Here is a 22,218-nt window from a genome sequence, read left to right on the forward strand (position 1 = left end):
CGCCACTAGCTTGCATGGATCGGGATCTGTAGAGCTGCGCATCGATGGATTTGCTCTTCAGTGTTTGGACTCTCAGTAGTGATTATTAACCACACTGAACTGAGCTAAACTGAACTGAACTTGAACTGAGCTAAACTGAACTGAACTTAAACACTGAAAGCTGAACTACACTGTTCCAATTTACTATGATCTTTTATGTGAAGCTGTTTGACACAATCTACATTGTAAAAGCGCTATACAAATAAAGGTGAATTGAATTAAATTAAATTTTGGATTTTTTATTTTGAACATGTCAGGCAAAACAATTTAAATAACTTCTTCATTAGTTTCAAAATTGCAGATTTCATAACAACTTGAAAAGGCACCTTTGGGAGACCTTTTTTTTTCTTTGGATTCAAAGTAAAGCCACTGCACTGTTCAGGTCTACAGCATGCTTGTATGTTGATGTAAATGACTTGTTTTTCAAACAATTCCTGAATCGTGTGCTGACCAGTAGCTTTTGATGTGGAGGGTTCTTTTGCTGTAAATATTGTTGCCCTAAAAAACCTAATAAAAATAGTTGTAAAAAACACACAAAAAAACTTTACAAATACCTTAGGAACGGTATAAAAGAAAATGTTTCCGGTTTCAAAACCTTGTCTTTACCAAACCGCGGTAAACCTTGAAACCGTTAATCGCCTGTTGCCTAATTGCGATACTGTAATTCATAACTCAAATTTTAAAGAAAATTGTCAGAAATATTATATTTTACATGTTGTTATTATAGGTCTACTTGAATTTAATTCATACTTCCCTTATTATTGAAAAAGTATTATTTGCACTTCAAAATGTGTGAGTTCTTTTTGTTTATTTTGATTACAGACCAAAAAAATACATTTAAAATAACTATTCAATTCAATTCAATTCACCTTTATTTGTATAGCGCTTATACAATGTAGATTGTGTCAAAGCAGCTTCACATAAAAGGTCATAGTAAATAGGAACAGTGTAGTTCAGTTTGTAGTGTATAAGTTCGGTTCAGTTTAGCTCAATTATACAAACTATACAACTATACAAATTAAACCAAATGAAATTCGTTACAAAAAGAGCATTTATCCAACAAAATTAGGCATTTTGAAGTGGTCAAAAGTTGTTTCAATGTTTCCTGTAGCTATTTTGGGTTTTTCATCTATAGTTTTTTTTTTTTTCAGTCTTATTAGGTAACAATCCAAAATAATTCAAAATTCCACTTTGAGTTGTTTTATTTAAGAGATTGCTGCGGTTGTTGTAGCTACTAAATCATTGACAGGACAGAAACGAACCGATTCAGGTGTGCGTTTGAAACGTCAGAAAACATAGAAAATGTGCAACCTTAAAGGGCTCCACAGACTATTCGAATAAAATGGTCTTATAGTGCACAAACTTGTGAGCATTTTAATGACTTTTCCACATGCAACATTATCTAGATAGCTCGTTAATGACGATACAGTGGCACCACTAGTATTTTGAAGCCATAGTATCGCGTTACTACCATAGTACTGGTAAAGCGTGCAACTCTTTGTGTGACCATGCGCACATTCAATAATGCTGTATTATTATTATTATTGTACTGACGAGCTGGACTATTTGGCCATAAAGGTCTTTCGACTCACAGGAGGCCTGAGCTTTGAAGAGCACTCCCGAAGATTATTCCCCATGGCATTAACCTTTCTGCAGCTCTGATCTGAGCTTGGACTAGGCACATGCACATTGAGGACTTTGACCGCACACACACTTTTGCATTTCACAATGCAAGACAGAGAGACGCATGCTTATGCAAAGATAGCATCTCGCACAGAACGAGGCATTTCTGATTAGCTTTGTTTGTGCCTTTTATTGGATTACTGAGTGTTGAATGCCATTTGTGATTTAATGAATGTTTTGAAGCGTCTCACAGGTAAAAGTTCACAGCTTCTGTTCCTGTAGTTGAAGCAAGTGTTAGAAAATGTATGTTATACATTGTAAAATATCTGAGTTTCATTGTTTCAGTTCATTTATACTTATTTAAGATTATGGGATCTTGATCTCTGCTACAACAATCTTTCATAGTAAATCTTTCTTTTTATTATTAATATTGTGGTACAAAAAAAACATAATCATTAAATACCTGTACTGTTTTTGTCAATTTTACAAATGTAATTCTATTAGACTTGGTGCGATAGTTTATGTCATCTGTATTAAGTCGCAGTACTGGTTCTGTCACTTGGCCACCGCAACACCTTCATTTTAGTTTTTTTTATAGTAATAAAAATCATCTTATTTTCTTATTCGCACTACCATATATAAGTGAACGCATTCGAGCACAGATATAGGGCTGGACAATATGGCAAAAATTTATATCAATATATATTTCTTAATTTCGGTCGATACAATATAATTCCGATATCGATATGGACCATATTAAAAAGACAGGAAAAAACTGCTAAGAACGCACACAGTAGATGTCTGTATCTACAAATGTCTGCAAACTGAATTTGCAAAGTCTTTAATACCTCGAGGCTCTTATAACTTTTTTTTTTTAAATAAAAAATTACAAAAAAATGTATGTTCACTTTTTATTTGTATTTAGCCTTTACAAACAGATGAGTAAAATCACAGTTCTGGTTGCTTTTCATCTTGAACATCCTTTAAGGGCTCTATCTGTCTATTTATATTTGTGTATGTAATTACCTAATTAAATTAAAAGGTTTAACATAAAATTGTTCTTATATATTTTATAAAGTCTATTTATATAGACTAATATTTTATATAACGCATTTTCATTATTTCACAGATTTAAAGGTCACCAATGGTAAAAAAAATCTACTTTTCAAGCTGTTTGCACAGACGTACGTGTAGGTACAGTGTATATACCGTCATATTGGGGTGATATAAACGCACCCAGTCCTTTTTTTTTCTTCAATATAACAACATATAAACGGCGGACCAATTGGAGTGGTTTTCAGAAGTGAAACCACTTGCAGTTTTCAGCTTGTCACATTTTTCCCATTGAAAATGAACTAAACACTACCACTCCTTCCTGTGTAAAATCAATTTAAGACTGATGTTGAGGATGATAGAGGAAGAATTACTCATCCTCTGCAGGAGAGTGCAGTCAGCACACCTCGTGAGAGACAAGGGAGGCAAAAATTGGGAGCTGCTACCAAGCAGCAGACCTAAAGAAATGATGATAAGCCTTTAGATTTGTTTAAAAAGTCATGATAATATAGGCTAAGAGAGTTTATGGTATTATTTTTAGTTGTCGTTAGGCATGGGACGATAACCGTTTTCAAGGTATACCGTGGTTTGGAAAAGTCAAGGTTTTAAAACCGCCAAATTTTTCTGTTATACCGTTCCTACGTTTATTATTTTTATTTATTTATTTATTTATTTTTTTTATTTATTTATTAAAATTTCGGACAACAGTATCTCCAGCAAACAAGATATCCAAAGATGTCATTTTAAATTGTAAAGAAATCTGTGTTTTTGAAACTAATGTAGACCGCAAAAGTCAATGAATTATTATTTGAATTATTTAGCCTGACATGTTTACTGTTACAAAATATTTGAAATGTTTCAAAAGGGAAAAAAGTTTAAGTTTTTTACTCTGAATAGAAGAATATATATAAATATATCAGAATATTAAGAATATATTTTAGAGCAGTAATCACAATACCATGAAACCGTGATATTTTTATCCAAGGTCATCATACCATAAGAATCATATACCGGCCCATGCCTAGTTGTTGTCGATACATCAATTGACGTCGAATTGTCTATGATTCGAAAAGTGAATGCAATTAAATAGTATAAATCAATGTCCCATATTGCTATGTGAAATTGCAAATATGAAGAAAACACCAGTTATTAACAAAATGATAGTTCAGTATTTTACCGAGTGTGTTTTTTCTGCTGGTTTCTTTGTTCGTTGAAGTTTGTCATGGATAAATATTATATCAAAACCTCCATTTCAGTGCTTCCCACAGATTTGAAATATACTTGCGCTGGTAGCTGGATTAAAATACACTTTTTACCCACATCACATAAATAGTTAATTATATGCGACAAACAAAACATAATTAGATTTTTAACAATATTTTAATTTATTAAGAGAATGTTATATCTCGTTTCTTTTCAATGGGTTAAAGTTAATAAAGAAAGAAAGAAATCCAGTATTTCTCTTACTTTTATGCCATTCTGGAGCCATTTGCACCCTCTGTCAGGTACATCTGCTTCTCTTTAACGTTATCTCTCATTCAAGTACAGGTTGCTTTATTGTCATGACATTTTGTACAGTATTGCCAAAGCATTTTAGATGTATAAAATGTGCATACTATTAACATCATCAAATAAATAAAATATTAGGGCTGGGCGATATGGGCAAAATATCATATCCCAGTATTTTTAGGAGGAATGACGGTATACGATATATATTCGGTATTTTCCCATAAATGGTTACTTGAGAATTAAAGCCGTTATTAAAACTTAATTAAACATTTTTTGAGCAAAATATAATTCAAACACAGGGAATTCCCTCCCTGTTTACAAATAAACAGCTGCACAAAATCTTTGATAAATAAAATACAGTACATGGTTTTCTCCTGCTTAAAACTGTTGCTCAACATTTCAAATTATAAACAAAGTCTTTGATAAATACAGTACAGGGTTTTTTCCTGCTTAACACTATACACAGCACTACTGTGCTATTGTGCAAATAACAAAGTAAACAGAACCATAGGAAACATAGCTACATTCTCAGAGCAAAAAAGGAACACACTTAAATAGTAACAAAACAAAAAGTTTTGTAGGATAGACAAGAACTACATTGAATGTAAATTTGAAACACAGTATTTTATCTCACAATTACAGTGTTTTTATAAGTAATCCTGTATACCACAGTTGTGTTATTTATAAACGACAATTAAATCAGCTGTATATGTTTTTTAGTTACACATTTACATGTATGCATTGTGCACAATTATTAAACAGTGCACATATCAAAGATATCTTAAGATAAGTCTTTCAATCCATGTAAAAAATCGTTGCACGTGAGAGGGAGTCATATAAATTTCCCACCACACCAGCACAGCATGTTCCTCCATGTCGCGTCAGTGATTGGTCGTTCTTGAATGATTCATTCATTTTGAACAAATCTTTTGTATGACTCATGGAGTGAATCATTCATTTGCGCGTGCGCACATTTGTGCAAGTGGAGCTCATGTGCTACCTACCTTGAAGTGGTCTGTTTCGCACAGAATGCGCACGTGTGGCCTCAAACCATATCGATATAAACGATATTGGATAATACCGAATCGCATTGGGGAATCATATCAATATATCCCCAAAACCTAATATACCGCTCAGCCCTATAAAATATACAGAAATGAGAAATAAATAAAATAAAAACAGATAGTATCTCTAAAAATGAATGTAATAACTACAAGAATAAAGCATGTAGATTATTTCAATAAGGTAAATGAGTTACTATAACTTATTGTGTACAAATATTTCGCAGCCAATTTAGATCTAATTTCATCCTCTCCGACTATTTAGTAAAGTTTTTCTGAGTTGTTTAGATGAAAGAATTAATTATTTAATGTTTCTCTCGCTCTCGCGGCTATACGCACATATTTGACGACAGCTTTAGAAAGCGAAAGCAAAAACAAACCCTGAAATTTTTAGGACATTTAAAAACACATTAAGTCCCAAAAAGATGCTTCTCTTTGGTCTCTGCAGAGCACGCGAGATTGTCTGTGGGAGTGTTGACGGGTCTCGCGAACACAGAAAGAAACGTATAAACGAAGTTTTTCCACTACTTAATCGACGGGGGATGTTTATTTATATTGGGCGGATACAAAATAGTGTAAACATAATGATAATAGTAAAAATAATAATAATAGTCATAATGTGTCACTAAACATAACCGTTAATATATCCAAGTCTATGTATGGACCAAGTCTCTGCACTGCATTTGATGGTGGCAAATTTCTGCCTTATGGTACGTGTCTACAGAAGCATTTTTACTCAAGCTGAGATTTTCGTTGTTTTCAATGCAAGCGCTGCATTTTTTTTAAATTAGTGAGTTTTTAAAGACAGAGATACATTTTTGGAACTGCGCTAGCATATATAGCTGCGCAAAAATTGCAAAAACTTTAGACACAAGTAATTCATTGTGTCATTCAAATCATTTGTTTATAACTGCTGAGTAATTTATAAACAATTTTACTTGATTTATTCAAACATATAGGTTTGCGAAAAAGAAAAAACACTACTGTTGCTCTGAGATCAATACTTATTTTGGTCTGGAAACTATTTATGTTGGCAAAAAAGAAAAAAAAAACATTTTGTCTTTGTATGGAATCAGTTTTGCAGTAATGATTATGCACTGATAGTAGGGAAAGCAGCACTATTAGCAATATTGTTAAACTGTCTGTCATATATATATATTTGTGAAAACGTGAAGCTTGCATGTTGTTAATATGACAATTGCCATATCCGTCTATATAAATTTGGAAGTAGACGAGTCCACTTGAAGTCCCTGAAAAATGTATCTAGTTCCCACAAATCCCCCTAGAAAAGACTCATCTGATGCATCGCCGAAAGAGATCTGAGGTTTAATTGCACCTAATTGCTTGAAGTAACCGACCACTGACGACCTGAATGACTCAATGCTGCTGCTTCCTGAAAGCGATTGTGGTATAGGCATACAGGAAGGAGCTGTCCATTTATTAGTTATCAGCTGAAACATCATTTGCATTATTGAGGGAAGCTCTTGCATCTGAATTATGAACAATACTCTTGTCTGCAAGTCATCTTAAATGAAGCTGTTTGTTTTGTTCCAACAGTCAAAGGATGTGAATCCCGGCCACCCGTCTGTGTAAAACAGCTCTAGTCGAGCCAAGACAAAGAGTGGAGTTGAAACAAGCATGAGGCTGGTGGCCTCCACGCCACACCGACTACAACAAACACGCTTCGCCCCAATGGAGTTTTAACCCCTGCAGGAGTACAGACTGCCTCGGTGAAGGAAAACAGGTATGTATGAGCACACACTGATATAGCAACCCCTCCCTTTGGTTCTGCCCTCGAACATCAAACAAAATAAAAGAGCGAGAGAACGAGAGTGATAAAACTGAGGGTCCCATGTGCCATTGGGCAGCGGGGCTTTCGCCATGAGCAGTACTCTGGGCAAAGATAAAGACTCTAAGGAGAGGGAACCCAAGGCTGAAGGGAAATCCAAAACCAAAGGGAAAGATGCCAAAGATGGGAAGAAAGACACAAGCAGCGCTTCGCCGGCAGTGGCCTTCACCTTGGACAGCACGATAAAGCGGCCCAATCCGCCGCCCAGCACGCGCAAAAAATCCAGCAATGCCGAGGTCATCAAGGAGTTGAACAAGTGCCGCGAGGAGAACTCGATGCGTCTGGATTTGTCCAAGAGATCCATCCATCTGTTGCCCTCGTCCATCAAGGAGCTGACCCAACTGACCGAGCTCTACCTGTACAGCAACAAGCTGCAAAGCCTGCCACCCGAGGTGGGATGCCTGTCGGGATTGGTGACGCTGGCGCTCAGCGAGAACTCTCTGACCAGCCTGCCAGACTCGCTGGACAACCTGAAGAAGCTGCGGATGCTCGACCTGCGGCATAACAAGCTGCGAGAGATCCCGGCTGTGGTGTACCGCGTCAGCTCCCTCACCACGCTCTACCTGCGCTTCAACCGCATCACCACCGTGGAGAAGGACATCAAGAATCTGTCCAAACTCACCATGCTGAGCATCCGAGAGAACAAGATTAAACAGTTGCCCGCAGAGATCGGTGAGTGCAAACTTCTTTTCAACAAAAATCGCATTGTGTGTGTGTGTGGGTGTGTAGGAAAGCTGATAACTTCACATTTTTACTGTCCTCTTTTAGCAGTCTATTGTTTAGTGTTCCTACTGGTGCTGGAATCCTGGAAAATGCTTGATTTTTAATACAGCGTTTTCAAGGTTTAAAAAGTTCCTAGATTTTGGATGAAGGGCTTGAATTTGAAATTGCAGGGCTTGAAATTGTGACCGTTTTGGTCACATAAGCACAAGAAATTTTATCTATACGAGCTCAAAATATATTTGGAAATGTACAGTATTAAATTAGGCTTTTAGTTATGATACTCCTAAAATCATTCCGCATAAATCCGCAGATTTTTTTTTTCAATTTTCTCCACTGACATAGCAAAAAATGTCTGCACATTCTGTCTGGCACAATGTAAATATCTACCTACCTACCCCGTTTGGCCTACTCATGGATTAGCTAGTTATTGTTTTTACATTATATTTTGTTCAGTGCAGTTTCATTTTTGCACTATTTTCATTGCAGATTTTTTCCTAAACTCAACAGTCTAAAGAGCACTTCCTTGCCAATTTAAGTTATTGGTCATGTTAGTCATGCCATGCCATGTGAGGGCTGCTCACGATAAGCAGAAGGCAGAAAAGAACGTTCCTATTTTACACAATTAAAGTGTTTATTGAAATTGTATTTATCTGTCTATTGATTATTTGTCATTTACATAAAGGTTATATAGAATGCCAAGACTACTTACAGAGAGGTGATACATTTTGAACCATTAAACATGTTTTCCTAACTATCACCATTTGACAGGTGGGACATTTGCATTGTTACAACAGTACCTTTGTCCTAACCTAAAGTAATATTGACAGTAATAAAAAGTAATATTGATTAAAGCTTACCAACTATGGTTTTCATATTTAATATTTCATATTAGATTTTCAAAACGGTTGACATAAGAACAGTTCATTAATTTGCAGCAAGAATATTCTCGGACTCATAAAGATTTAATTTGTTCATGAATCTTGAAAGTTTGGTACTACACCCAAACAAAATCTGACTGTAAGAGAATTTTTTGTGATATGAACTTTAGGTAGAAAGAGACCAAACCTAAAAAGATATTTCATCCAATAACTTCCTTTTTATTTTATTTTATTTTTTTTAACCATTTTTGGGTGAACTATCCCAATAAATTTGTGCTCCAAAGTATTCAACACTTTAAGTTGAGATGTCATGTTGTGTAGCACAATGGATTGAAATAGCACAATGGATTGAAATGTGAAAAAGTACATAGAGCATATATAAACGTAATTTACTGTGGTTGTTTGGTGCTAGAAAAGCATAAAAATGCACCTTGAAAGTGCTTGAAAAGTGCTGGAATTTAAAGTTGGAAAAGGTGTAAGAACCCTGATTGTTTGCTTAGAGTTATTTTTTACTGTTGAACACAACATAAGATATTTTGAAGAATGCTGGAAACCAGAAGCAATTGAATTCCATTGTAGGAAAACAAATCTATAAAATCTCGATTAGATACCTTCTTCAAAAAGTCATTTGTCTTCAGCAAATAAAAGACTGTTTTGGAGCAACAGGAGGACAGAAATTTCATTTTAAGTGAACTATGACTTTAAATTTAAACATAAAAATGTGAATATTTTGATTACATTGATATATAAAATTTAGCAAAAAATTTAATTAATAGCTTAAATTTTCTTACATTATAACATTCTTATGCCTAAATAACCGATATTGTAGTTTATGTGCTATAGCAGAGAAAATAGATATTGATCACATCAGAAAGCTTATTTCTAAACACATTTTTAAAATGAAATGACAGGGAAAACCTATTGAACAAAGAAGAAAGGGAGTAAAGGTGTAAAACGGCAAGGATAGCCCAGGCAGCAGCTGAAATTTCTCAGTAGTTAGAAACAAAAATGCTGCCCTTTGTCAGTGTAAATGAATATTAGTTGATTCAGTCTCAACACTCATTACCAGTTGGTGAAGATAAAACCAGGGTGGACATTTCGGCAAGACAATTATCCCAAACACGGCCAACAAAACTCGCAGTTGGTTTCAGAAAAGAAAAAGCTGCTAGAATGGCCTAGGCAATCCCCTGATCAGAATACAATAGAATGTAAGAACTAAAGATCATAGAGTTCATAGACGAGACTCACAGAACCATCAAGATTTTTAGACTGTTGAAATCTGAGGAAAAAAAAAATCAGACCTGAGCAATGCATTAAGTTTTAATTTCACCATACAAGAGGCGTCTTGAAGAGGCCATTCCCAAAAAAGCCTTTTACGCAAAGTATAAAACACATTTCAGTAGTTATGTACTTTCTCCTTGTGTCGTTCCATTTTTATTACACATAACTGGGGCCAGACAGAATATGCGGACATTTTTTGCTATTCTTGCGGAGAATTTTGTAAAAAATCTGCGGATTTTTGTGGAATGATTTTATGAGTACCATAACTAAAAACTTTATTTATGACATATAAAAAAATAATGCATTTTTAACTTAGATTTAATGTTTTCAATGCAAATCCAATTAGATTTTTTTGGTAAACAAAGCAAATTTCTCATGAATCTACTAAAAGACAGAACATATTACTTTAAACACTGGACTGTAAATAAATCATATGAACATTTTAATATTACTGTTATTATATAAAAAATATTAGTAAAATTTATTTAAAAACTGAATTAATATAGATTTACACACATTTACACAAGTAAATAAATAGACTGAATAATGGGCTAGAATTCTGCGGATTTCTGCCCGCGCAGATTCCGTGTGGGCCTACACATAACGAATTGGTTAACTGATTTACTCATGCTTATTTGTATGATTGTAATATTTAGGTTTTTACCATAATCTGGGTCAGTTTTGTCAACATTGCTCTGCATTTTTATTGATATTCTTAATTCACTTTTTGCATTTAACAATAATTACTTTAAACAATAATATAAACAAACATGGCTATTGACTAATCTGTATCTTATCTGCTTCCTGTATTCTATTAAATGAGTTGTGCTGGAAACACAAAATGACTGACAGGAAAAGAAACTGCCTCTTTTGATAGGTTAACAAATCTGATAATGGCCTGTGGTCTGTTTACATGTATTAGAAGTGGGAGAAAAAATGTATTTACCATTTCATCATGATTCAAATCCAACACACTTTTGAATGAGTCTATAAAAGCTTGATTAGCTGGTTCAGATGTGGCAAATGAGCTTTTGATTGACACAGTATCAAGGAAAAGCCTGGGACACTCAAAACATGCAATTTCCCCCGAGTTCTTTCAAGTAAAAGCTTTCCAACCTATGGAAGTTTAGATGCTGAAGGGTTTTGTATATTTGTATGTGTGCATAGAATTAGCAGCAAGCAAAACGGCAGTCTGAAATGTTTGCATAAGTGCCTTCACAGCACACAGCTGTGGTTGAAAGTGAAACTTTCTGACGCATTACATTCAATCATAATGCATCAGAGAACTGATTTTTTTTTTTTCTCCCACTTTGTCATTGCATAAAATCCCTTACATTGAACTTTTCTACTTTGAGTAGTGTTCATTTGCAGCGTTTCTGTTGTCTTGTGTTAAAGGTGAGCTCTGTAACTTGATCACGTTGGATGTAGCCCACAACCAGCTGGAGCACCTTCCTAAAGAGATTGGAAATTGCACTCAGATCACCAACCTTGACCTGCAGCACAATGATCTTCTCGATCTGCCTGAGACTATAGGTGAGGATGAGCTCAAGGTGGGATCTTTGGGACATTTTCCAGTTTTTTTATTTTTGAATGCCGTTTAATTATAATATAATGGGTGGAGAAAGTATGCTTTGATGCTCATGTAAATATAAAATCTTTACACATTTAAATCATAAGCTTAATTCACCCAAAAAGGAAAATTGTTATCAATTACTCATTACAGTCATATTGTTTAAAACTCTTGAGACTTTCGTTTATTTTCCATACACAAACAAAGATATTTTAGCTGAAACCTGAGAGCTCCCTCATCCTCAATAGATTTTAAGTTTCAAAAGAGGCTATATTCCTTCAGTGGTTTAATCGGAATATTATCAAGCTATGAGAATTTTTTTTTGTGCACATAAAACAAAAATAACAAATTTACTCAACAGATTCTTCTCCTCTGATGTTTTACCTTGGATATGCACAATATACTGACACTGAGGAGAAGAAACTGTTGAATAAAGTCATATTTTAGTTTTTTTTGTTCACCAATGTAATTTTATATCGGTTAAATCGATGATGGATTCATGTGATTCTTCAAAATAAGTTACAATCCGACGCCATTGTACAACATGAAAGAGCCAGGATATAGTTCCAATTCTACTCTTAGCCCTTTCACTCACCCCTACCCCTTCACGTGAACGTGCAAAACGAGTGTCCCAATTCTCTTTAGCATGAAGGTGTAGGGAGAAAGGGAAGGGCTAGATAGCCCTTGAAACGGAGTTTTTCAGGACCACACTTGAAACTAATGGGTACAAACCTTTTTTTTTTCTCACTATTACAAAGTTTTATATCAAACAAGCGCATGTTTTATTACGGCTTTCATGTTTTACTGTCATGCTTTAACACTCCTGTATAGCAGTCCCTCAACATTCTGTCTCTCGATGACACTGGAATACCCTGTCAGAAAAGTCTAGTGGCTGGGAATGACCTTTTTACAGTGTCTGGTATAATGTTAATGTAGTTTTTCTATAGATGAACATGGCCATGGTCTAAATCAGGGATCACCAAATTTGTTTCTGGAGGTCTGGTGTCCTGCAGATTTTAGCTCCGACCCTAATCAAACACACCTAAACAAGCTAATCAAGGTCTTACTAGGTATCCTTGAAACACCTAGACAGATGTGTTAAGGCAAGCTGGAGCTAAACCCTGCAGGGCACCGGACCTCCAGGAACAAGATTGGTGACCCCTGGTTTAAATACACATTACAGTTATGATATTATTGACACATTATATCGTTATGATAACATGATATCGTTGCCTTCAGTGATTTCCTGAGGATGGATACCAAAAAATAACGCAACTGGAATAACAACAGCAGTTGCCGTCGTCGATCTCATATGAAGTACGAGTTCGCAATGACATGATGATGTGTGCAGGGGTTGTAGTGGTGTCCCATTTCTTAAGCCTGGTTTATACTTCTTCATCGAGTGAGCGGCGTGACCCACGGCGCATCTCTTGCGCATTGCCGTGCATTTATACTTCTGCATGCTGTTTGGGTTGCTCTGCAATAACACTTCCGAAATGCTAGCTGGCAGTAGGTTTTTATGTTCCTCTGTGTCGAGTTTCTTCGCTGGTGTTTTTTTTCTGAACGCAACTTTAATGTACTTTAAGGTACCTTAATGTAAAAATCGTGCTCATTTTGAGGTGGGAGTCGGCAGACGTGCAACAACTTTAATCATCAGGGAAACACAAAGCAAAACTCCATCTGGAGCTCCTTCACGGGACTCAACACTCAAACACTCACTCCAATGGGTTCATGTGGCTCTTGGTCCCGCCCACACTCGTCAGCACTGCCAAGCTGACCAATCACAGAGCTTACGCTTTGCGTCGTTGCAACGTTTAGTTACATTTTTTGAGAGGTGCATGACGGCCACTACGAGGGCTATGCGACCACGCGAAGGCTGCAACGGAGCACACGCGTGTGCCTGACGCAGAAGTATAAGTTAGCTTTTAAGGGTAAAACTTAAAGCTAGGGATAAAAAATATATATAATTGGAATTGGGCCAAATTGTAAAACCACTCTGACTGTCAGGATTGCTTTAGGGTGAGTAAGTTATGGCATGAACTATTCCTTTAATGCTGATGCTAATCGACTCCATTATATAGAAAAGTATGAGAAGAAAAATAAAGGCATACATCATTTGAACACCACCATTCTGAGTAGATGATTCTATTTTAGGAGAACTATCCAAATAGGATTTCTCACCTTCATTTACTTTTTCAGGTAACTTGGCAAGTATAAACCGTCTAGGTTTGAGGTACAACCGTCTATCAGCGATCCCTCGATCTTTAGCAAAGTGCCGAGAGCTGGAAGAGCTCAACCTCGAAAACAACAACATCTCGGTGTTACCAGAGGTGAGGCCTACTTCCACTCAGTCCAGCTGATAATTATTTTCATGCTTGTATATGTGTGTATTACATTGCTCTTTGTCTATTCCTCCTCAGGGACTTCTCTCCAGTCTGGTGAACTTGACAAGTCTGACGCTGGCGCGAAACTGTTTCCAGTCTTACCCAGTGGGCGGCCCGTCCCAGTTCTCCACTATCTACTCTCTCAACATGGAGCACAACCGTATCAACAAGATCCCTTTTGGCATTTTCTCTCGAGCAAAAGTGCTTAGCAAGCTAAATATGAAGGTGAGAGCACAAAAATTGTGGAGAGTGTAAAGTAGGGACACCAGCCTAAAGACCTGAGACTAGGGGCCTGTACCAGGATGCTGGCTGAACAAACTCTTAAATTAGGGGATTAATTTCTTATTGACAAAACTAAACCTGTGCAGTCAGGCTTTGTTGGTTTTAAGATGCTGATCATCAACTTTCTCTTTTAACTTGGACTTTGACTCTGAGTTCAATGAGTGTTTGCATATGAATATGGGATATCAATAGCAAGCAGCCAATCGCATGCCTTGGAACAGATAGATACTGTGACTGACTTCAAGCAAAATGAAAAGGTTTAAAAATACAAAAAATGTAAAAACACGTACGCAGCTAGTTGAAAAGACCAGTCTATGAAAGAGGAAAGATTTATTTGTGCAAGTGAAGTTAGTTTGTATAGTTGTATGATATGCACTGTATAGGTATACAGAGACTCTATAGGTATAAAAATCTAAGCTTATATCCTCCTTGGGCTTAAGTGTCCACATACATGGACAGCACATTTTAGCTTTTAAGTGGCCATTTAAAATACTTTGAATGTTTTATATTTTGTTACAGACACAGTGTCATCCTGCAACTGTTTTGCAGCATATGAAATGTCCCAACCACTATTTTTAACTGTTCAAAACAAATTATCATTTTACCAGTCAAAGCAAGTTAAAAAAAAATTAATGGTAAATATGGTTTAAAAACAATTCAGAAAAAAGTGTTTTATGTAAATTCGGACCACGAGTCCACATATATGGACATCATTTTTTTCTAAAAGTACATTGTATCAAAAGGTGGTACTTGGGTTTATATTCTAATTAGGTTCTAATGAGCCCAAATAGAAAAGAGAAATAAAAAAAAAGTATGTAAAAAAAACACCTTGGGCCTTAAGATTATTTATATATATATATATATATATATATATATATATATATATATATATATATATATATATATATATATATATATATATATATATATATATATATATACTCAAAAAGATTTTTGCTGTTTGTTCAAACTGCTTATTTAAAATGAGCTGGAACTACACATTTCTTGTTTTTTTTTTTGGGACAGCATAATTGTTTAATGAACTTAAATTTGAACAACATGAAGAGATTGTAAGCATTTTTACAGTGTAAGCTTTATCTCCTGATTAAGAAAAATAATAAAGTTTTAAATTCCAGCTGCATATCTGGAAATGTATATATACACTCACTGGCCACTTTATTAGGTACACCTGTCCAACTGCTATTTTATGCAAATTTCTTGTCAGCCAATCACATGTCAGCAACTCAATGCATTTTGACATGTAGACATGGTCAAGAAGATGCTCTGCTGCAGTTTAAACTAAGCATCAGAATAGGGAAGAAAGGTCATTTAAGTGACAACCATCTCTAGGGTTTAGAGAGAATGGTAGAAAATAACCAGTGAGTGGCCGTACTGTGGGCGAAAATCCCAGAGGTCAGAGGAGAATGGTCAGACTGATTCGAGCTGATATGAAGGCAACACTAATGCAAATAACCACTCGTTACAGCTGAGGTATGCAGAAGAGCATTTCTGAACACACAGCACGTCGAACATTGAGGCAGATGGGCTACAGCAGCCAAAGACCACACCGGGTGCCACTCCTGTCAGCTAAGAACAGGAAATTGAGGCTCCAATTTGCACAGGCTCACCAAAATTGCACAATAGATTATTGGAAAAACGTCTGATGAGTCGATTTCTGCTATGACATTCGGATGGTTGGGTTAGAATTTGGCATCAACAACATGAAATCATGGATCCATCCTGCCTTGTATCAACGGTTCAGGCTGGTGGTGGTGGTGTAATGGTGTGAAGGATATTTTTTTGGCACACTTTGGGCCCATTAGTACCAATTGAGCATCGAGTCAACGCCATAGCCTACCTGAGTACTGTTGCTGACTATGTCCATCTCTTTATGACCACGGTGTACCCATCTTCTGATGGCTACTTCCAGCAGGATAACGCGCCATGTCGTTAAGCGCGAATCATCTCAGACTGGTTTCTTGAACATGACAATGAGTTCACTGTACTCAAATGGCCTCCACAGTCACCAGAGCTTAATCCAATAGAGCACTTTTGGTATGTGGTGGAACGGGAGATTCGCATCATGGATGTGCAGCCAACAAATCTGCAGCAACTGCGTGTTGCTATCATGTAAATATGGACCAAATTCTCAGGAATATTTTCAGTACCTTGTTGAATCTATGCCATGAAGGATTAAGGTAGTTCTGAAGGAAAAGAGGGTCCAGCTAGTACTAGTCAGGTGTACCTAATAAAGTGGCTGGTGAGTGTATATTAATGATTTGGTTATTAAACTAAAATTGCTGGATTACATTTATAGTTATATAAATCATCTAAAATAGTTAAATAATAAATAATCTCTTTTAAAGTCAGACGATTTGATCTTTAAAAGAGGTTTTGCTATAATGTGACCTTTAAAAACTGCTGTGTGCTAAATTAGCTGGCTTGCCAGTAAAATTTGAGTTTAGTTTGCAGCAATTTGGTGTTTTAGGTACCATGAATATTGACGTTATTCTTCACATATGAGAGAGCCGGCATTGGGCTTAACACTTTTGGGCTTAACACTTCCGGTCTCATTCACATTCATTGATTTCAGATGTTAAAAACAGCTTGTTATATGCTGATTGATGTTGCAAACTGATATGATCTTATTATATTATTATTCTTTTATGTATAGTAATGAACACAATTGTTTGTAGAGCAAGTAGTTTGACCATTATCTGCCATTTATTATTACTAGTCATTACTAGTTCTCTGACACTAATTTGGAAGTTCTAAAACAATGAGCGCACTTTCGCATTGAAGAATAAGGTCAGTAACTCAACTTTGTTTATTGTTGCCATAGTATCTTACACTGGATGGCTTGCTAACCTTCTTTGTTTTTGAGGCATGTGATTGGCTGCCTGCAAATAATGCCACACCATCATGTGCAGACACTCATGAGTTAACAGAGAAAGTTGATGATCATCAACAAAGCCTGATTGCTCTGGTATGGTTTTATCAATTCAACTAGTTACTGATGATTTATTCTAGTAATCCTAAATTTGTTTAGCCACCATCATGGTACAAGCCTTTGGACTTCTAAACATCTATGTTAGGTAATGCTGTAAGTGTTGTAACTAGTTTTGCTTAGCCAAGCACCTCTAAATCTTACAAAAGGTTAAAAGAATAACATTTTAACCATTCCATCTTTTTATTTTTTAAAATCATATTTACAGGACAACCAGTTAACGTCTCTGCCGCTGGATTTTGGGACGTGGACCAGTATGGTGGAGCTGAATCTGGCAACAAACCAGTTAACCAAGATTCCAGAGGACATCTGCGGCCTTGTGTCTTTAGAGGTGACGTTTCATGAAAGCAAACCTATTTTTGGGTCTGCTTTTGCTCATGTTTTTTTTTTTCAATTAAATTCATGTTTAATTATATAGTGTTTTTACAATGTAGATCGAGTCAAAGCAGCTTAACATTTGATTTGATTTGATCTATTTCGAATGTACACATTTTTTTTAGACAAAATACATTTCAATCAAATATACAAGTTCTAGTAAACTGAAATTGTGTCAGTCCAGTTTTCAGAGTTGAAGTTTAGTTCAGTTCAGTGTGGTTTAAATTTCACTGCTGAAAGTTCAAACACTGAAGAACAAATCCATCGATGAGCAGCTCCACAACACTCAAGTTACAAGTTTTTTGTTTTCTTTTGGTTTCTTTAGATGCTTACCTTGTCCAACAACCTGTTGAAGAAGTTGCCTCATGGGATTGGCAACTTAAGGAAACTACGAGAGCTTGATCTGGAGGAGAACAAACTGGAGTCTCTCCCCAATGAGATTGCCTATCTTAAGGATCTGCAGGTAGGACAGTGGTCTTTTAGGAAGATGCAGTTTTTACCGGTTTGCATTACTGTGTGGAGACCCTAAGCATTTAAATAATTTTGCGTTCTCATGCAAAAGTGCAAAACCTGCTGTTTTGTCAAAAATATTTTGTACACTCTCACAGATGATTTTCCAAGTACACCTTGCATATCCTCACAAAAATATTCAAATGCATTGGGTATTTAATAAACCAATATACTATATCAGTCCCCCCTAGTTTTTCACGAATCGTTTTATTATTTTTTTTGCGATTTATTTTTATTCACAATTTTACTTTCTCTTTCGCAGATTTCACTACCTGAATCATCTGACATTATCTACCTCATTCAAGACATGCGTTAGGGCTTCCCCTACAGTAATACACCTAAAAAACACGCATTGTCGCAAAAATCATCTATGGCAGGGAAGCGTTTTCTGTCGTCCACGATAGGGAAAGAGTTGAGCGAAATCATGTATCGATTTGACGCACATCATAATAAACTACCAGCCATACACGTAAAGCAACAAAATGTCCTTCAATTTGGTCACGCCCAGTGGCTGTCATCCTTAAACCAATCTCCATCATTGTAAGCTGCTTGCTTTGTTGTCTTTTCCACTGCTCTATTTGATAGATGCTTGCTCCCACATTCTTTTGCAGTCTGTAGCGTGTCAAATGCACAAAATGCCCAATTTGCGCTATTCACTTGATTTGTGCCACAGAATGTCTAATTGCGTCTTTACGTTGACTTCACATGTGAATCACTAGCGCTTCATCTGCGTCTGCTTCTTGCATCGGCTTCAAAACAACCCCCCCCCACTTCCATCTAATGTTAGGATTGTGAGGCCGCAGGTGAGACGTCATCTTTTGAGAGACCCTGGTATGCAACGTCTATAAGTCATGTAAAACACTTAATTGCAAACTGAAGTAAATATAATTTGAATATGTGGTTTGAAACTGGATGTTTTTTTAGTTTATTTACATTCGTTTGCGATTATTTTGCATTTAAATTAATTAAATTAAAAATTAAAAAATTTTAATTAAATTTTGACTTTTGTTGATTTTTGTCTTGGATTCAGCGATCGCATAATCGCATAAAACTATGTTAGAAAATAGTTCTAATAATAATATATAATTAATAATAAATAATAAGATAAATTTTTATTTACATCACAAATGTTTTGCATGATTCACAGGTGTGTGCAGATGCTTCAGAAAGAGTGCAAAGTTTCATGCAAACCTCTTTGGTAACCATTTTTTTTAGCTAAAGGAAGATAAGCTTTTTGTGTGTGAAGGCAAATTGTCTCAGTGAAAAATGTACAAGAGATCTAAAGGTTGGAAAAAATGTTAGTACAATTTAAGACAATTGTTCAAAGAAACCCAAATGTTTTTGCAAGAGAAAGTTTGGTTGTAAATGTAGTTTTTTTAATGACAAAACACAAGTGAAAGCAATGTTAATCAGGGCTAGCATATAATGTTTTTTGTAGAGAACAGAATGTTTCTTGAAAGCACTCCAAACTATTGTGAGAGAGCTCCATTTTCAAAAGAACCCAAACATTTTGCAATCGAACAGACATTTTAAGAAACCAAAGACAGAGTTCATCAGGGCCAATCTAAAGTTTGTTTGGAGCATTGTGAGATTGGCACATTTTGTGGAAGGCAAGAGTTTTATGAAATTAAACACAGAGTTTACCAGCCTGTCAAGTTTGGGAGAAAAGAAAACAAAGATATTTGAAGAGAATGCAGAAGTTCCGAAGACTTTCTATGAAGAACAATTCTATGATCAAACACAATTTCCTAATTTCAAACACATTTTTCAAGAGAACTCAAAACATTCAACAGTTTTATTGGCGAAGACATTTTTTTAAAGGTTCAGAAGGACCATCTAAGGTTTAGTAGAGGAAAGATAGCCCAACATTTTTTAGGTAGGAAAACCTTAACGCTTCGTGTTAAGCTGCAATGGCTGAATCCAACACAAAATCCACAAAAAGTCGCAATTGTTTTTTGTGATCCCCCAAAAATTCTTAATTTAAACGCAAAATAATTACAAAAAAATTCCAAACCATATAATTAAATTATATTTATTTCAGGTTGCAATTAATTGTTTTACATGACTTATAGACGTTGCATATGCAACGCAAATGATGTATTTGAGGGGCCCTCGAAAGATGACGTCTCGCCTGCGGCCTCACAATCCTAACATTACATGGAAGTAGGGGGGAATTGTTTTGAAGCCGATGCAAGAAGCAGACGCAGATGAAGTCTGAGTGATTTACATGCAGAGATACGATTAGACATCCTCTGGCGCAAACTGAATAACACAGCGCGAATTGGGTGTTTTGTGCGTTTGACACACTTCAGACTGCAAAAAAAGTGGGAGCAAACATCTAACAAATGGAGCAATAGAACAGACATAAAAGCAAGCAGCTTACAATGATGGCGATTGGTTTAAGCATGACGGCCGCTGTACTTGACTGAATTGAAGGACAATATTTTTGCTTTACATGTATGGCAGGTAGCCTATTATGATGTGCGTCAAATCGATAAATGATTTCGCTGAAATCTTTCCCTATCGTTGATGACAAAAAACGCTTCCCTGCCATTGACGAGTTTTGCGTCAATCGGTGTTTTAGGTGCATAACAGTAGGGGAAGCCCTAACGCATATCCTATGTGTGAGGTACATGACGTCAGATGATCTAGGGAGTGAAATCTGAGAAAGAGAAAGTAAGCTCGTGGATAATAGTTATACAACTTTCATTTGGTTTGATCCCTACCGTTTTAGATTTTGTCTTGACAAGAGACCAAGATAATGAAGCTTTATTTTTATGATTTATGTTATTGTGCCTAACACAGTGGGCTAACTAATATGGTAAGATAGATATATTTATTTATTCATATATATATATATATATATATATATATATATATATATATATATATATATATATATATATATATATATATATATATATATATATAGGTGGGCATAGATTTTTTTTCTCTAGATTAATCTCACTGTAATCTTGGACTTAATCTAGATTAAAATGACTCATTTGAATTCTGCCGAAGGCATTCAGAATATGTGTGCTACCCAGTTAATGACTAAAAATCTGTCTTTAAGAATGGGTTTCTCAAGCCAGGTGGCGCATTAGACCAGGGGCTAATCTCCTGTTTCCAAAATGCATCACAAACTGCTTGAGAAACTGTTCTACTATGATAATTGGTGATGAAAATAAATGATGTTCAATAAGATGTACTTGTGTTTACTGTTTATTCAGTTAAACATGAACTTTGAACTGTAGGCCTACATAAGCTCCAAACAGTGATTTTTTTTGAATGCCTTAATCCGACTAAAGTCATAACTGAACTAAACAGAAATGGAATTAAGACATGGATTATGCATATATTAGCGGCATTGAAGTAAACACCGCAATCAAACTATTACCGTCATGTAGGACTTTTCGTCTTAATTTCTGACAAGATCAGATTTTTTTCTATCTATTCGGCGTTATTAAATTCCATAACACTCTCACCACTCCTTATTTGCGTCTAATACCCCAATTTGTCACGGGGGCATGAATGAAATGTTCATGAGTGAAGGTGAAACTGCCGAACAGCAGTTAAAGTTACCCAAAATTACATGAAACTCTTACATGAAAGCACTTCACATAAACACCTTAATTATATTATTGTCTATTAAGGAGAATAACTAGATTACAGATGTCCATGTAAATGTAGTCAGTAGTGTCTTCGAAGTAAGTGAAAGATCCAGGGCATCCTGCTGATTTGATTCAGAAGGGCACTTTTTTTGTCAGACGGCTCACCGGTTTGAATTTCATTCACTGTTATTCATTTTAAAAATTACCCGGTCCATTTTATTTGTATATGTTTTCCTCGAACGCAACTCTACAGGTGCCTGATAGATGTGGAGTTAACTTTAATCTGATTCACTCTAGTGAACTGCATCCATGTTAGCACATCATGTTTGATGTGGTGATTTCACAGTAGGAATACTCGCTCTTGAAGACTCGCTCTCGCCACCTACAGTGCAATTTGGCCAGGTTTACATCCGTGCTAAAATATCAAGGTGAAAGTCATCATAGCTTGCGTAGAACAGACCCA

The 22,218-nt window shown here is 35.8% G+C and overlaps 1 protein-coding gene across 2 annotated transcripts in view; it reads left to right on the forward strand.

The window, feature by feature from the left end:
- The window catches only part of shoc2 (SHOC2 leucine rich repeat scaffold protein), a 39,826-nt gene that overhangs the window by 15,671 nt on the left and 1,937 nt on the right, over window positions 1-22,218 (forward strand). For both annotated transcript variants that reach the window (XM_056447821.1, XM_056447820.1), the window contains exons 2-7: window positions 6,843-7,806; window positions 11,412-11,549; window positions 13,786-13,916; window positions 14,007-14,195; window positions 17,468-17,590; window positions 17,960-18,097. In XM_056447821.1, the coding sequence (XP_056303796.1) occupies window positions 7,167-7,806; window positions 11,412-11,549; window positions 13,786-13,916; window positions 14,007-14,195; window positions 17,468-17,590; window positions 17,960-18,097 (1,359 nt within the window). In that variant the 5' untranslated portion in view covers window positions 6,843-7,166. The remainder of the gene's footprint in view (window positions 1-6,842; window positions 7,807-11,411; window positions 11,550-13,785; window positions 13,917-14,006; window positions 14,196-17,467; window positions 17,591-17,959; window positions 18,098-22,218) is intronic.

The sequence above is a fragment of the Danio aesculapii genome, chromosome 22 (genome assembly GCF_903798145.1).
Source record: "Danio aesculapii chromosome 22, fDanAes4.1, whole genome shotgun sequence".
NCBI classification, from domain to species: Eukaryota; Metazoa; Chordata; class Actinopteri; order Cypriniformes; family Danionidae; genus Danio; species Danio aesculapii.